The sequence below is a fragment of the Diabrotica undecimpunctata genome, chromosome 1 (assembly GCF_040954645.1).
Source record: "Diabrotica undecimpunctata isolate CICGRU chromosome 1, icDiaUnde3, whole genome shotgun sequence".
Classification (NCBI taxonomy): Eukaryota; Metazoa; Arthropoda; class Insecta; order Coleoptera; family Chrysomelidae; genus Diabrotica; species Diabrotica undecimpunctata.
The window spans coordinates 35,077,829-35,096,132 of NC_092803.1; the positions used below are offsets into that span (position 1 = coordinate 35,077,829).

General features: G+C 32.2%; 1 protein-coding gene across 1 annotated transcript; it reads right to left on the reverse strand.

Annotated features, from left to right (window-relative positions):
• Positions 1-205: 205 nt before the first annotated feature.
• On the reverse strand, positions 206-17,900 carry LOC140447687 (E3 ubiquitin-protein ligase UHRF1-like). Its single transcript, XM_072540485.1, has 5 exons — positions 17,742-17,900; positions 12,798-13,002; positions 8,358-8,584; positions 4,753-5,029; positions 206-408 (listed from the first exon to the last, which is right to left on the reverse strand). Exons 2-5 carry the CDS (start codon positions 12,903-12,905, stop codon positions 367-369), a joined length of 654 nt encoding a protein of 217 aa, XP_072396586.1. The 5' UTR covers positions 12,906-13,002; positions 17,742-17,900; the 3' UTR covers positions 206-366.
• Positions 17,901-18,304: the final 404 nt, after the last annotated feature.

Genomic DNA, 18,304 nt, shown 5'->3' on the forward strand with positions numbered 1-18,304 from the left:
TATTTGCACCATTTAGTAGGTGTAGAACTAGCCAAACAAACATAGTATACTTTTATTCGGGTTATTTCAAACAAAAATTAAGTTTCTATAAGTTCTTCCGGATTTACTTAAAATTCGTTTTAGTGGATATATCGAGTTTTGAATTTAGAGGACTGATTTATGACATACAAAACCATTGGTTGTGTAAAGATAAAAATAAGCAAACTATAGAAAAATACATTTATTTGTTAGAAAAATACATTTGTTAAGTACAAAACTAGATTAAACTATTTTTTCTAAATATCACTACATTTAATTCTCGTAGCAACATGTACATCTGCTAGTACAATTGATAGCTTTACTGCTCCTCCTAGGTTTATCCCCAGTTTACTTTTCAATCTTAATAGAATCGTCATAATCGTCAGGAAACTAAAATAAAAAAGTAATATAAAATATAGCTCGAGTTATAAATATGGTACTACAAGGACTCCCTCTATAACGAGAACTGAAATGGCAGACTAATTACCTCGTTATAAGCCGATCTCGTTATATCAGACAACAATAATACTGTGAATATATATGAATATGTAGTTTTCTAAAACAATAACTTCCTATAGCGAAGCCATTCGGAGCAATATAAGATGCTAATAAATATTGTTTGAATGGCATTTTTGAAAAAAAGTTGTTTACTTTTATTGTCAATGAAACACGTTAAAACAAAAAAGAGTTGTTTATTTTTATTGTCAATGATATACGTTAAAACAAAAAATCTGTACCTACATTTTTTTCCAACTACGTAATGTATAAAGCGTATTTTAAAGAAAGGATAATAATAAACTATTGCTTCTGCAATTGGAAGAAGTTTGTCATTTTTGACTGCTTTAAATTGTTAGTATCATTGTATCTATCATATTTTCTAAAGATGTGAAACAGTTGTATTTATTGTAAAGAAGTTTATTGCAAGCGGCAGTTAAGTTTATTGCGGTGCAGTTAAAAAGTGTATTTATTTATGACCACGGCTGGGTCAAAACCGTAAAAAAACACGTTTTTCGATTTTATTTTATCTCGTTATAACCAAATTTGCCTCGCTATAGAGGATTATAGTTCAATAGAAATTTCACGGGACATCTAATGTACCTCGTTATAAGCGAAACCTCGTAATAACCGTGTTCGTTATAGAGGGAGTCTACTGTACTACTAGACATATATTATAGGCACGCCTCACGTGTTTTAGGCATGTCTCATGTAAAACGACATCGAAGAAATAAAATAATAGAAATACAACAAATTCATATAGCACAGTCTAGAAATGAAAAAATTATCGATTGCACGGGAAAATTTATTATAGAAACTATATATTCGATTGATTTTGAATTGGCTGTGGTTATACACCAATCAATAAAGTATCTGAATTTTACAAATAAAAGGCAGTTATCGAGCACAGTTCTTTAATTAAATCTTGCCTAAGTACTTTCGCTCTCAGAGCATCTTCAGGGGCATCTGAAATAAGCCAAAAAACCTTTGTCAAATAAAAGAAAAAGTAGCAAAACTTCGAAAATATATATATATATATATATATATATATATATATATATATATATATATATATATATATATATATATATATATATACAAACAACACAGTTTATTAGGGTTGCAGTCAGAAAATTGGCCGGGATGTTAATGAAACACTCTTATGACTTTTTGTCTAGCTTTCGGAATGGTTTTATTCCTTTTTCAAGACACTAATAAGAAAAAAAATGTAAATATTTATAAAATATCACAAATCTTCAGTGCAACTTACTAGTCGTTGAGATTATTTGTAAAAGCATAGACACTCAACATTAATAACACACATATAAAATAGTGGACAAAATACATTTTAAAATTCTTTAAAATTTAGGTACAGATAGTAAAAATTTTGTTTGTCATCTATTGCTGGTGTGTTTTAACTCTGGCACATAGAGAACAAAAAGAAAAAATCCTATGATTAAAAAGTAATTAGGTGTACTTAATATTATATTTCTGTTTAAGAACTACTAGAGGCCCATCTTAGGTGATTTTAATTTTTAAACCTGTCTTAATGGTATGCAACATGTTATGCATAGAAGTGTACTTTGTGTGGGTACAGGTAGATATTAATTTTATTTTGGATGTTTTTCCAGTAAGTAACAATAAATGTTGCTCAGTTTATCTATGTCTGACTTTTTATTGATGCAAAGTCAGAATAAGTATAAATTTTATATTTTATGTGTGTGTTATTAATGTTGTGTCCATGCTTTTACAAATAATCTCAGCGACTAGTAAGTTGCACTGAAGATTTGTGATATTTTATAAATATTTACATTTTTTTCTTATTACAGTGTCTTGAAAAAGGAATAAAACCATTTCGAAAGCTAGACAAAAAGTCATAAGAGTGTTTCATTAACATCCCGGCCAATTTTCTGACTGCAACCCTAATAAACTGTGTTGTTTGTTTATATTGACAGTCACTAATATCCAGTAATTCTTATATATATATATATATATATATATATATATATATATATATATATATATATATATATATATATATATATATAGTTTTAGACTTACTTCATCAAAAAAGCACATTTAGGAATGTCATAAACACTTAAATAGACTTATATAAATAACAAACACCAGATAAAAGGACATACAGTTTAAAATTAATGTTCAGGAAGCAACATTATGGGCAATGGCTTGAGACAGAATACCTCCTGGTCGTTTAAAGTTAACGGAAATGTTCAAAATGGTAGCTGACAATAGGACAACTAAGATGACTTTGTCTTACATTATGGATAGTCACCATTAAAGTGAACTACACACTTAAAAACTCTATGGCAAACTGAACATTGACCACAAGTACAACCGACCGGTAGTATGGGAGAATCAAATAGATAAAACATGAAATTATGAAAATATGTTAATTAATTTATGTAGACTGTATAATCCAGCTCCCACACTCACACCTGTCAACAATAACTGGAGATGTTAGTTTCGAGGCAAACATAGTGGACACTAGAGTGTGAATGCAAGATCTAGACTAAAACAATCTACTAGAGAGTGGTTGGTTGCCTACATAAAAAAAGAGGAGCGGTTAAATGTTACAACCCATTCCTCCGTGTTCTCAAATTTCTAATCAGTAAACAGATTCGGATATAAACTCCGCCTTTTTACCACTTAACATTTTCGTGATATTATTAGTGTCAATTTGAGTGGCCTTCTTATATTTGGATTTAAGAGATTTGTTTTGTCAAAAAAAAAGTTAATTGTGTAGGAATCTTTTTATTTGGTGGTTCCTTTTTAAATTTCTCGTCTATTTTTGGATTATAATTTAATGCTAGAGGTTCCTTTATGCTAATAAGAGCATTAAAATTTTTTATTGCTTTTAGAAAGCTTCAAAAAGGATACGATTTTTTGGTACATGGAACGTTCAAGGTATATCAAAAAAACTCAATGAAGTCTTACATGAATTAACAGAACTAAAAATAGACATAGCAGTCATTACCGAAAAAAAAAAAGAAGGGAACCGGCTCTGAAAATCTAGGAAAATATGACCATTTCTATAGCGGAGTAGCAAAAGAATGTAGAGCTCAACAGGGAATTTCTTTCATGATTCACAGAAGACAAGAAAGTTCATAACAACCTGGGAAGCCATAAATGAAAGATTAATTAAAGTAAATGTGTCTTTACGGATATAAACCAACAATTATGAAAACGCATTTTTTGAACAGCTTCACGAGGAAATATCGAAAATAAGTCAATCGCGGAAAATAATATTAATGGGAGATATTAACAGTAGAGTAGGAAGAAAAGATGAGGATAAAATAGTAGGAAAATACGGAGAAGACACCACGAACAACAATGGTGAAAGATTCATAGATTCACGTAACCAGAATCAACTCAGAATGCGGTAGCGATCACTATTTATTACGTTCAAAAATACACTTCCCAATCCGAAGACAACAGAGAGAAACACATATAGACATAAACAAGGCAGAAAAGATACAGGAACGAAAATACAACATCAAAAGCCTAGATGAAGAAAGTACCCAAGACTTATTGAAAAATAGATTGGATGAGAAACTACAAATTCCCGCCCCTCAGAATATCGATCAGTTATATGAACATATAAAAAAAAATATTTACATAACATATAAAAAAATGTTTACACGAAGCAGCATTTGAAGCAATGGGATACTACATAAAACACAAGGTAAACAAACCATACTGGTGGGATAACGAAATGGAGGAAGAAATAAAATGTAAAAAACAACTGTACCAACAATATTTAAGCTCCAAAGCATTACAAGACAAAATAAAATATAAAGAAAAACAAGCAGAAGTACGAAGGAAAATCTCTAAGAAGAAGAACAAGTCTTGGGAAAGAAACTGCCAACGAATAAATACTTAGCTAGGAGGAACCAGAAGCACAGAAAGTTGAAAAGTGATAAAAAAATTGAGAAAAGAAAAGAATTAAGAAGTAATACAGAGCATAAAACCAGAAGACTGGGAAAAGTATTTCAAAATATGGGATACGTTTACATAAGAATTTTGTCAGAACAAACATACATACATATTCTTTATGATTATATGAACATATTTAGATAATGCAGTATGTTTTTCAGTTGCAGTTTTTACTGTTATACAATTTTTTTGTCGCTCTCTAGTGCACGTGTAAAAAAGAAATTTGGAACTGAAAAAGGCCACGAGAAGAACTATAGTTAATTATTGGAAATTTAAAATACTTACAAGAAGTTCGTATTTCTTCGCGTTTTCTTCCCACGGTGCGGGTTCGGGATCATCTCTAAATAAACGGAAATGGTATTGGTCGTATCCCTCATAATCTTCTACTGCGTAGCTAGCAACTTTATAAATTCCATCATAACGATAACCGTCGGTTGGACAAAATGAATGTTTTTTTCTATGAAGCGAGCATCTAACCACTCGAACTGGTAGTCCAGCCTGCCAGTCGTCTGATTCAGCTCCTTCTGGGTCTATTTCGGCGTTGCAACATCTGGCTAGGGCTCTAAAATAATTGTCTTTTGTTATCGAAAAAACACTTCAAAAACTTCAAGTATTGCTACCACCAAATATCTGACACGCTTCTTTAATCGTGTATATGAAACTGGAACACTACATCAAGACTGGCTTACACCCACAGATATACCACTGCCCATAAGACTAGAAAATGTAATGATTACAGAACAATATCATATATCGCTTACAATATGGTTTCAGAAAGAGTACGGGAAGAAGATATGCAATCCTGGAACTAAGATTAATCACCGAGAGATATTTGGAAGTAAAAAGAAACCTCTACAGCTGCTTTGTTGATTACAAAAAATCTGTTGATTGAATAAAATATCAAAAATTAATAGAACTTCTCTCACAATTGAGGTTGAATGAACGTGAAATCAATACCATTTGTAACACCTATTGGAATGACAAACTCTGCATTCGAACAAAAAATGGTAATATTAAATTGGTAAACATTGAACGAGGAGTACGTCAAGGGTGTGTTCTGTCTCCAATTCTTTTTAATGTATATGCTGCATATATAATCCGATCTTTGATAGAAGAACATCTGGAGGGAGCAAGAATTAATGGCATTGTGATAAACAACATAGATGACACGGTGATCATAGCAGAAAATAAAGAGCGGTTCGCTAAACAACGCTAAAATGGCTTCGGTATAGACGCAATAGACGCAATCTGATAATAAATCACAAAACTAGAAATCCGAAGATTTCTAATTCACTAAACCAAAATCCAGATTTTTGTTTTAATCTGTGCCTTCTAAGAATTGCAAGGCAAAACAGACGTTGATAAAGATGTATTTGATGATAAAGATGTTTCAAAAACGTTAGTTTTCAGCCGAGATATGTAATTATGGGGAGAGAAGTTTTGGATGCAATTGATCCAGACCAAATACAATGCTTGATTTTAAGTATGCGTAGTTGCTGTGACGAAGTAATTAGAAATGGAGGCAAAAATACTCGTTATTAGGTGTTTTTAGGAGAGAGAATTTGTTAAAGATTATTTAGGTTATGTTTTCTTAGGCTTTAGTTGTTTTATGGTACATATAACTTACGTACATAATAATTATGTTACATTGAAGGTATATATAGGAACATTAAGAAGAACCTACGGAAGGAGTAACGACAAACCTACAAAAAGAAAGAGCAGTCAGAAAAATTTTACCAATATTATTTACCATATACCGCAGTATTTACAAGCTTTCACTTGCGGTTGCTCTTCGTACGGGGAAGCTGTCTTTACCGGTTTTTCAATACCTGTCTCGCGGTACTAACACTGAGATCACGAGATAAAGCACACTTGCGTCTGTATACGATTTAAAATAGAATTCGCGGTATTTTCGCGTAACCATAAGCGGGAGAGAGAAAGAATGTCTGTTGCTAGCGATAGTCAAAAGGCGAGAGAGCGTACGTACGTTGCTAACGATAGTCAACAGGGAAGAGAAAGGATGTCTGTCGCTAGCGATAGTCAACAGGGAAGAGAGTCTTTTTTGGTTTGCTATAATTGTGATAGAATGATAGTAGTTAATACAGCGAAAAATGACATGATTTTTCGCATGTGAAAAACTGAACAAAGTAAAAAACAAATATAAATATACAAGCTGAGAGACAAAGACGGAATAACAACAACAGATAAACAGGACATTCTGAAAATAACTGGAGTTTTAGACCTCTATACCAGCCAAAGACCACAAGACAATTTCAAGACACGAGTAAGGAGTCTCATAAATCAGCGATCTGAAGTACTTTTACCCCTTACTGTATCACAAGTAAGATAACTTTAAACAAAATCGCATGGTGATGATGGACTCGTTATCGAGACAATAAAAGCGGGAGGAGAAATTCTACTAAAATCAGTAAGCGAATTATTTAATAAATTAATGCTTACATAAGGGTAATTCAGTGATTATTTTGCGACATAAAAATTGTGATAATACTAAATTAGAAAATTATAGACCCATCTGCCTCTTGATACATACGTGCAAACTTTTTATGAAAAAGAACAGGCAGCCTTCAGGACATGGCACAAACGACAATTTGCATACCATAAAGATATTAATTGAAAATGTATCGATTACAACATACCACTGGTCCTTGCATTTGTCTTCTTCTTCTTCTTCGCGCGACTAGGATTACTCCTGTTTGTCTACCTCTTATTCTGTTTTAGTCGTTGTTGACTGTACATTATCTTTCCACCTTTTTGGCGGCCTTCCAACGGGTCTTCTGCTATATGGCTTGTTGTTTTTACAGATGTTCGCTAATCTATCTGGTCCCATTCGGTTTACATGTTCGTTTCAGTTTTTTTTTCTTGTTTTTATCCACCTGTTAATATTTTAAATTTTGCATTGTTCGCGTATACTTCTGTTGGTTTGTCTGTCTCTTAATGATATGCCCTCTATTGATCTTAATACTTTCATTTCGATATTGTTGATTTGTTGTTTCGTCATTCTTGTATCAGCCCTTGTCTCCGCTGCATATGCTAGGATTGGTCTTACTGTTGTCTTGAATACTTTCATTTTGCTTTCCGTGGTCAGATATTTGTTTCTCCATATGGTTTCTCGGTTTCTCACTTACTCTTGGCGCTTTTGATGCTTCCTTTTGGTCTCTGGTCTTATATCCCTGTTACTAGTGATCTCTACTCCTAGGAAATTGAATTTCATTACTTGTTCTACAATTTTGTCGTCTATTTCTAGTTTGCATCTACGTGGCTCTTTACTGATCACTATACATTTAGTTTTTTCTACTGATATTCTTATATTAGGTTTGTTTGCTGTGATATTGAAGGTGTGGAGCTGCCTTTGTAGGTCATCTTAGTTATCAGCAATGAGTACTGCATCATCGGAATAGCATAGTATCGTGATTTTATGCTCTCCCGTGTGGTATCCGTGTCGTTTTCTTACTTCGTGAATTATTTGATTCATCACCATATTGAGTAACAATGGGCTGAGCGAGTCTCCTTGGCGGATTCCTCCTTTTAGTTCTATGCATTCTGTTTCCCCTGTTGGCATTATAACTCTGGTCTAGTTGTTCTTGTTAATTTCATTAATTGTCCTTATTATCTGTTGGTCTATTTGTTGAGCTTGTAATAAATTTAAGATGTCATTTCAAAACATTTCAAGTCATTACAAGAAAATGTCCAATTCAAAACAGATCCCGCGTGGACTATTAATTTAAAATGTAAAATGTTATTTTTCTAGACTATAAATAAATATTTAAAGACGATTATCTGTTAGAACGCACGCAAAACAATTGTTTTAAGGGATGTAAGATATTATTTTGTACAAATTATGAAATTCAATTGATTTTAAAAATACTTACAGATTATTGTCTCTCAGCCAGTGGTCAGGTTTAAATACATCTTCTTTGCCCGCTGCAATACATTCCATCATAGTTCTGGCTTTGACACGCATGTCGTCACAGACATAAGCAATTTCATTACCTCCATCCAATGTGTTTTTGCCGTGTACAATGATACAAAATGCTGATTCATCTCTAGCAGCATGTACATAGCCAAGTAAAGGTCTATGTACACCAGCCACTGATAGCTGAAATACAAGAAACATGTATCATAATAAGAAATATTGACAGTTAAGTGGTTATTGTTATCCAACATAATGGTAGTTCTCTTTTGAAATGTGGGTGCACAGGAGAACTTTGAGAATATCATAGGGAAAGAAAAAAAAGTGGTACAGTAGGCGCTAAGCTTCATATGTGTCTGTATTTTTAAATTAAAAAAAAATATCAAACATTTCAAAAATCAAAATAACAAATTATGGTCAGTTTTGACATTTTGTATACCTAACGGCCACCGCCTCGTTAGATACACAAATGAACTTTCTGTATTTTTAAAATTTAAATATTATATTTAAAATTATATAAAGTAATTTTATTATTTATTTATTTTTTATATTTTAAACAAATTCAAACAATTATTATGTTTGCCCACATACATGCATACACAGGTGGTGTAGACCTGGTAATGTATTAACAAAGCATTATGTTGTTAACTTTATGACAAACCTGTCAAATTCAGACCAAATATTAATAATAAAATATAAATATTATTTGATAGTAAGTTTAATTATTATATAAACTAAATAATGTTTAAAAATAATAATTATATTTATATGAAATTATTTTAAAACGAGAATTGTTCTTTTAGTATTTGGGATAAAAAATATTAAAGATACATTATTTTAACAAAAAAAAGGTATAATTGTTAATAACTTCAAAACTCAACAGTTTTCGAGATAATCGCATTTTTAAAATCAGCTGCATAATTCTGATCTAAGGCAATTACTCCAGGCAACGAAGAAAAATAGACAAAAACATTAATACTTCTGAATTTTGGTATAAAATACCTTTAACTGAAGTTAATAGTTCACGAAATATTAAATAAAATAAATATATCAGCAGGATAATTAATAATAGGATTTGACAAAATAACAGAATAATAGTATTCTACATCAAACATTTTACGTTTTATGTTAAATTAAAGTCATAATCAAAACATTTTGTCTACAAACCAAATTAAGAAATAGTTAAACTAAATAACATAACTTTTTATCAAAGTAAGTGTTCGATATGTCCACCATTTTCTTTAATTCATTTGTTATTATATTCCATAAAAGATCGTCTTATATTAAATAGCATCATTGGTTCTAAAGAAACTGCTGCAGTAGTTATTTCTTCCCATAGTTGGTTGCGAATGTTTATGGGATTCTTATAGACACGTTGTTTTAATGCGCCCCATACACCAAAATCAAGCGGATTAAATTCGGGGCTACGTGGTGGCTATAATGTATAATGGATGAATATATCGATGACATTACTTATTTATATGATTACGTTACAGCTTACGAGTAACTATAATTACATCCCGAACAAATGGACTATTATGATTTACTAACGAACTAATATTATGCTGAACTAAGTTACCTGTGTGTTTACTATATATATAACAATATCGGTTATTAGGACAACGATCATGTTTTTGTAAAAATGTTGAGTCTTTCAGGTTAGATTTGTTGCAAAAGTATTATGAAACAGGACACATATGTGTTATTCAATACCTGTGCTCTAGTTTCTAGTTGTCCTAATAAAAATGAGTAAAAAATTTACGTAATGAACAATAAGTATTCTTTTCGGATTTTTTATGAATTAAATAATTATATCAATATCTCACCACATTGCCAAGGAATATGACTATCACGACCAATCCAACGTTCAGAAAAGTTGTATTTAAGTATGTTCTAACTGCCTTCTCTCTAGAATCTGGTTGTGTACCATCTTGCATAAACCACATATTTTGGGTTTTTAGCATTTTATAATAGAGAAAAAGTAATACAACGCCATTATAGAAACTTAAGAAGCGATAGCAAAGGGAAATTGTAAACATGATGACGGCCAACGTCTGAATATGGACACGGCACCTAAAGAAGAAGATGAAATATCTTTTCTCCAATAAGACATTTAGCACATATAACAAAGCATTTTGTGATGTTACATTATCATCTTTAAGTTGTTTTAATAAGAATAAACTATGAATTATGCTTATCTACAGGTATTCAGTGCTTTACCGCACAGATATCAAATTAAGATTTATTGTGCAGCTGATTTATAACATGCATTTATTTCGAAAACGGTTGAATTTTCAGGTTACTAACAAGTATACCTTTTCTTTGTAAAAATAATGTATCTTTAATGTTTTTTAACACAAATAGAGCTAACTTAAAGAACAAAAAAGTTAAGCGCAAATTTATGCCACACATATAGCATATGTGGCGCCCTCTATTAGTTACATTAAAGTAAGTATAAAATTATAATTTATCCTACTCAAAAGCATCCAACTATAAATTTTTGTCCAAAAATATTTACAAACGTAAAAGTTATAGCGAAAAATAAAATTTTAAATTTCCACTTTAACACCCTGTATCTTTCTTAATATCAACATTTTATTAAAGCAAGTTGGCTTAAATCGTAATATTTTAAAGTGCAGAATCTACGGTTTCTGTTTGTACAATTACTTAAGGATCACCCTGTATATATATATATATATATATATATATATATATATATATATATATTAAATGGCCAAAAATATGGCCTAGGAGGACAAATTCGTTAAACTTCCCGTGCTCGAATCGGTATCAATAAAGTGTTATGATCATTTCGGCCTATCCCAGCCTCATCAGACACTTGGGCTGATACAAATTCAAACTCGGAAAGTCCAACGAATGTCTCCCAAAACTTCACTACAACAGTAGTTAGCTTACAAAGGCGCCACCTGCTTTGGCGGCCGTGAACTAAAACGATATAATAATATCGTTTTCTGTATCCTTTGCGCTATGCGAAATGTGTAAAAGATAAAATCTTTTAGCGAGTGGCACCTTTGTAAGCTAACTACTGTTGTAGTGAAGTTTTGGGAGACATTCGTTGGACTTTCCGAGTTTGAATTTGTATCAGCCCAAGTGTCTGATGAGGCTGGGATAGGCCGAAATGATCATAACACTTTATTGATACCGATTCGAGCACGGGAAGTTTAACGAATTTGTCCTCCTAGGCCATATTTTTGGCCATTTAATTTAATAAAGCGATAGCGGCTTTCGCTAAAAGATTTTATCTTTTACATATATATATATATATATATATATATATATATATATATATATATATATATATATATATATATACCTAACACTAAACCATTGTGATTGAATCTATCCATTACATTTTGAAATGTAATGTGTTCTCTTAATCGGTTGCCGACGATCTGAATATCGCTCATGATAGACGGTTGCTAAGAGTATTCACCTAATATCCATACCATGTCTACCAGTTCTTCGCATTCAAAATTCATTGTTTGTCAATGTCAAAATAATTTGATTTAAAACTCAATTTTCAATTTGTGAAATATATTATCATAGAATCACCACAGCAACAATTTAAAATATCTCCGATATAGAAATAGAAAATGCTTAGAACAAATTAAACTACATTGAACTAAGTGTATGATGGAGATACAAAATACATGGTGATGCATTTAAAAACACTGAGCAAATAATGAACTTATGTTTTGACATAACCTGATTAGATTTCCATTGAAATTTGGTTATCAATTTTTAAATACGGATTTGTGAGGCGGATTTTAAATTTCAGGCGGTGTTTCATTAAAAAAAAACATACCTTTGGTGCAGTATATTTGAGAATATGTGTTAGATTTGTGTTTATGGAAGATACTGTATATTTGTGCCTAGTTTTAAAACGTGAGGCCCCTAATTTCTAAAATCAATTTTTTTGGTATCTACTAAAATAAAAGATATAACGGACTTTGCCACAAAAGTTGATTAACCTGTATAATGAAGACATTTTTGTTGTATCTTTCCAATATGTTTAATAAATACAGTGATCACAGACATGAAAATTCAATCTAATTTGAAGGAGACTGAATTTTTTGTAAGCAGCTTTTTTATTTAGGTACTGAATATACGATGTTTTAAATGTGAAGAAGCCCAGCCAGGAAACTTATTAGAAGTAAATCTTTTCACAGGAACAAGCAACCCGACTACTTATCTACTACTACTATAAATTACATCATAAAAAACATTTACAAAAAAAAATTTTTATTTGACAGAAAGGTAAGAGAAAAATTCAGAAATTTGATAGATAAAAATAAATAGGTGATAAAATATAAAGACTATTAGAGTGTGATGACATTTTATACGAATATAAAACAAAAGCTGATTAATTTTCACTTACCTGGTAGCGAAATTTCCATCTCATACCAACTGCTACACCGGGAATTGGTCCTAAATGGTTGAAAGGTAGTGTCTCTGCGAGATTCACTTCCGTTTCTTCCGAACTCATCGTGAATAAGTAAGTTTGGCTAGTAAATCCACTTTACAATAGTTCTGGAGACTTGAATAAATGTCTAGACTGTAGAAGCTTGCAATCCTCACAACACCTGAAAATTTTAGTATAATGTACAGAGAATGTTTAGAAATAGAAAGAGACATATCAGAAAATTATACCAAACAGATAATAATTTGAGAAGATAAGACAATTATATAAAAAAAATGAGGACAAGGTTTGATCCCATAGGTTGTCTAAAATAAAACTTTCTCTAAAATATACCGAACTGCTCAGAGGAATAAAACTGTACACGCTTTCAACCGTTTCGGTCAGAGAATGTAAGTCTAAGTTCGCCGTTAAGTACCATCTTCACATCAAACGTTGGCTATCATAAGCGCAATCAGCTCTTTTGAGAGCCGTTGTGGTGACTCCATACCATTGTCTAAGGTTCTTTAGCCAGCAAGTATGCCTACGACTTGGAACTCGTTTTACTTCGATATTCTCTCTTCTATTATTAATTTTAGCAGGTCGTACTTAAACTTTTTAAGATGTGGCCAAAATATTCGACCTTGCGTTTTTTTATAGTACCTAAATAAAATTTCATGTTTCTTATTCGATCATAGGACTTCTTCGTCAAGCACTCTGCCCCTACGGTAGCACTACATCTCAGATGCTACCAGTTTTTTTACAAATGGTACTAATAAAGAGTCCAAGCTTTCCCACGATAATAGAAAATGCTCAATATATAGCAGCGCAGCACCCGAGTTCGTAGCGGCGTGCTAAGATCCCGACTACGTAAAACTGGTTTCACTTTGATAAATTCAAATTTATTTATTGATGTAAGTTTTCCTAACCCACGTCAAAAATAAAAAACAGCATAACAATTTGACTTAAAATAGTTTAAAATTGAAAATTTGCTTAAGTTTACTTTTAAATTAAGTTGTGGAAAGATCCTTTAACGTATCAGGCAATTTGTTATAAAATTTTATTGTCCAATCCCCTGGTCCAGTTTGACACCTCTTTAGCCTCCAGTAGACTGGAACAAGATCACAAGAGCACGTCTCGCTCCTCTTAACAAACATAAGGTTCTCTCAGATATACAACGAGCGCATAGTAAGAATTCCCAGAGTCGCATAAGCCAATCTGCAATCGTCCCTAAGCTTAAGGCCTGCAAGAATTCTCATAGCCTTACGTTGCAAACCAAAGACTCTCGGCATCCCCAAGGAATGCCCCCAGACCAAGATTGCATATGTCAGATGAAAGTGAAACGTGGCATAAGCTGTTCTTAGACCCTGTGTGAAACGCCCGATGCTAGATTTCTGAGCACATAATTAGAATATGTGATAGGTTTTTACTCAGTTAGTCAATGTGTTGACCGCATTAAAGCTCGAGGTCCAGTTGTACTACAAGCAACTTCACACATGTCACATCCGCGTTTTCAGCCCGGGTGTCCCTAAGAGCAAAAACAGTCCTGTTGGTCTTTGCTTCATTAAGCAGGAGCCTGTTGGGACAGAACGACCCTTTGGTGCTCGACTGTGTAGACCTAGAACCCCTAAGAGAGTCCACAAATGTGTTAGCTGCGAAGGAGAGACTTTGGTGTCATCAGCGAAGAGTGTATGTGACGTTTGATTGAAGTAAAGTCATTAATATATATTAGAAATAGTATGGATCCAAGGATGTAGCCCTGAGGAACACCAATATTAACAGCACTCTCTCCCGACAACACCCTAACAGTCTGTATCCTGCTCTCGAATTTGACACTCTGTGGAATAAAAGTTTATTTAAGCTGTTAATGCCACGTTAATACTGTGAGCTAGGAACTTTTGTGTTGTAGGTTTCCAGATTATGAATCCAGATTAGATATGAATCTGTCAAAATATACCTCAGCTAAACGAATGGACCTTATCTGCAATAAAATAAAACTGTTTTGACCAAACATGGACAATGACAAGGTAGAACACAGATAAATTAGAGAAGACCCAGACAGTGATGGAAAGGAGAATGTTGGGAATAGGCTGAAAGACAAAAAACTTAACTAATGGATACAGAAAGTTAGGAAGGTGAAAGATGTCATAGAAAAGCAACAGACAAAGTGGAAATTTGTAGATCATAATATCAAGCAAAAGATGGAATCAGAATATAGATGGAACAAACAAGTGCTTCACTGGAGACTTTGAAAATCAAAATAATCCAAAAGACCACAAGTGTGGTGGGCAGATCGTGAAGATTGATGAAAATCACAGGAGGGGTGGCCTATATATGAACTTGAATATAAATAGGGCTTTAGATAGATAGATAGCTAGGTGCTCTGAGGCTGAATTCTACACATCTAAACTGATTAGAGAACTGACTGCAATTAGAGAATGCATTTAATGCAGAGTAAATTCAGGGCTAACATATGACCCCACAAGCCATACAATCATGATATTAACCAGAAGGAGGAATTCAGATCAATTAGGTCTTGTCTCCAACAAAAAAGAAAATTTGATAAGTATTGGCAAATAACAGTGACAGTAAGCAAAAAAAATTAAGAAATAAGGAACAAACTTAAAACCAAATCGGGAAACAAAAAGATAAAAAACATGAAGATAAAATATAAGTAATAGAAGAATACTGACAAAATAAGAATGAATGAAAAAATAGTTATATACAACCAGCGGAAGGAACACTGTTATGTAGGTGTTATTATGAAACAGTGGGGGGACTATATTCAACAAGTATTGGATGGACACATACAGAGCTATGGAGAAACAGATAACTTGTTAGAAGTTAACAATCTCAAAGATAAATACAAAGAAAAATCCATCATGGAAAAAGAAAGACATTAATCCTATTGGTTACTAAGATTACTATATATGTCCCTGTCAGTCAATGCTAAAAACATGTGACTCATGAAGAAATTGTTGGTAAGTTATTTGGAAAATGGAAATGGTTACTAGCAGGCCAGAAAAAATTGCAACCACCTTATTAAGATGAACTAAAATATTGCAAACCCATATTTTGAAAATTCTAATATTCTTAACTGATTGAAGTACAAATATCAACATTGATGATTAGTTATGATTAGATTAGATGATAGTTCATGGTTAAACAGGATTATAATTATAACAAATTAAATATGACAAAAATGACCAAACCTACAGAATTATTTTTAAACTTCAACCACATCCTTGTGAGTTAAATCAAATAACCTAATTTGATACCCTATAAAAAACTAGAAACAAAAATATAAAAGATTATTTTAAGGAAGCAATAGAAAACATTGCCACAAAAACTGAGAAATTTAATTTGACATGGTAAAAAAACTAAGTAAAATGAAGTGAATTAAATTTATTGAATACTCAATCACTAATAAATATCCATAAAAATGGTGTATTATCAGAAGTTTAAAATCAATATAGCATTTGGTTCTGTAAATTCTTTGTTCTGTCATTTACATTAAGTCACATTAAATAAATAGTCACATTAATAAATGTGTAATTAACTGGAAACTTGACCAAGGTATGAAAAATTGGATATCTAGGGCCATATCCTGAGAGGAAAAAAAATATGCAATCCCTCAACTAATTACCCAAGGAAAGATTTTCCACATGAATATATATTTAAAAATAATCTACCAAAACAGGATATTTCTACTATTGTAAGATTAAAAACTTGACAAGGAAAATATGTAACACTTCTGCATAAATTAGAAATAGTGAATTCACCAGTTTGCAATAATGTTTCTATTAGAGATTTGAATCATATTTTCCTGGATTGCAAAATTAATGAAAGATATATAGACCAATTAATTATATTAGTCTACAACAACTAGTCTACATTTAGAACATACTAAAGTATGTTTTCCAATTAGTATAGAGTATTTACCAAGATTACATGATATGAGAATAATTAAATTACTGATTGACTATTTGAAAGAATTAAATATTGCCATTTAAATGCAAAAGTGATATATATAAAAAACAAAATCAAAACATCATGCTACAAAATTAAAAAATAAAAATCTGTGGCTAACGGACCTGCTTCCAAGCCACATTCTCTCTCACAGACACAACACATGGAAAGATTGAAGGCAAGAGAGGAGTAGGTCACAAACAAATGTCGTGGCTACGAAATATAAAGAACTGAACAGGCATTAATAACACTGGCGAGCTTTTGCATGCCACAAAAGACAGATATCTGGCCTTGAGATAATTCGCAACACACTATAGGTACACAGCATGATAAGAAAAAGAATTAACTGATTGTATTATTACTGAATGATTTTACTATTATTAAGATTTTTATATAATATTAAACAATACAGTATTTTTAGTTTATTTGATTAAAATAAATTGCATCTTTGAATAGCATAACATACAGAATACAGACCTAAATTGTGGTCACTCACACAAAGTGAGCAAGAGGTGCTTAAGTGTTTTGAGTGAAAGATTCCAAAAAGAATATATTATGGAGGACTAAAAGGGCAAGGATGTGGCATAGCCACACAACTTTAGTGTGGCAAAAAAGGATAAAATTAAGAATGAGACTATTACAGAAAGTGTAGAGAAGTCTAGAGGTAGCACCAATTGATACCAAGTGCGAGAGCATAGATTAAGATGGTTTCGGCATTTTCAATGTCGAGACGCTAATCACCCAAATACAAAAAATTTCTGATTTGCAAGTTCTTGGGAGGAGTAGAAGAGGAAGGCATGGGGGAGATGCTTAGGTAGGATATGGGTGCTGGTAAGTGGTAAATTATTAGCCATACGCCATACTAATTTGAGACATTTTTATAAAAGAAACTATTTCTACTAATCTCTTAATATCATATTACTGCGGAATTTTTAATATTTTTATTTGAATACTTACCAAAATAATAATAATTTTGCCAATAAATACTACGCTGTCTTTAGATTTGAAAATTTGCATCAAATTTCGAATTTATATTTGTTTATAATATGGCCTCCCTCTGGGGTTCTGGTCTGGGAACGTCAGGCCGTCTGGCGTCTGTGCGAAATGCGAATGCGAAGTTGCCAAATTTTGTCCAAACTACATACGATTCTACATATAACAGCATGTAGATCAGTGATTCCCAAAGTGGCCTATCCAAAGGGATCAACGAAACATGCAATGTCAATGGCAAGAAATTTCAAAAAATGTAAAAATCAGTGTAATTGATATAATTTTGACATTAAAAATTACAAAAAGAGGACATTTTCCACATTTAAGGGTCTGTCTAAAATTGAAAAACATGACAAGGGGTCTAAGGGTGGCCGCACACAGAAAGAGGAAAACTGTTTTAGTCAAGAACGTTTTTGACTAAACGAGTCTGATGCTGATGTTTCCATATAAATGAAATGAGCTGACGCACACTGATTAGTCGTGTGTCTAAAGCATGTTTAGGCTCATTTAGTTTCAGTCAGTCTGTTTGA

Coding starts and splice junctions, on each gene's coding strand:
- LOC140447687 (XM_072540485.1), bottom strand. CDS start 12,905: ATGAGTTCGGAAGAAACGGAAGTGAATCTCGCAGAGACACTACCTTTC. Junction 8,585..12,797: donor GATGGAAATTTCGCTACCAG/GTAAGTGAAAAT, acceptor CTTGTATTTCAG/CTATCAGTGGCTGGTGTACA. Junction 5,030..8,357: donor TGGCTGAGAGACAATAATCT/GTAAGTATTTTT, acceptor CAATTATTTTAG/AGCCCTAGCCAGATGTTGCA.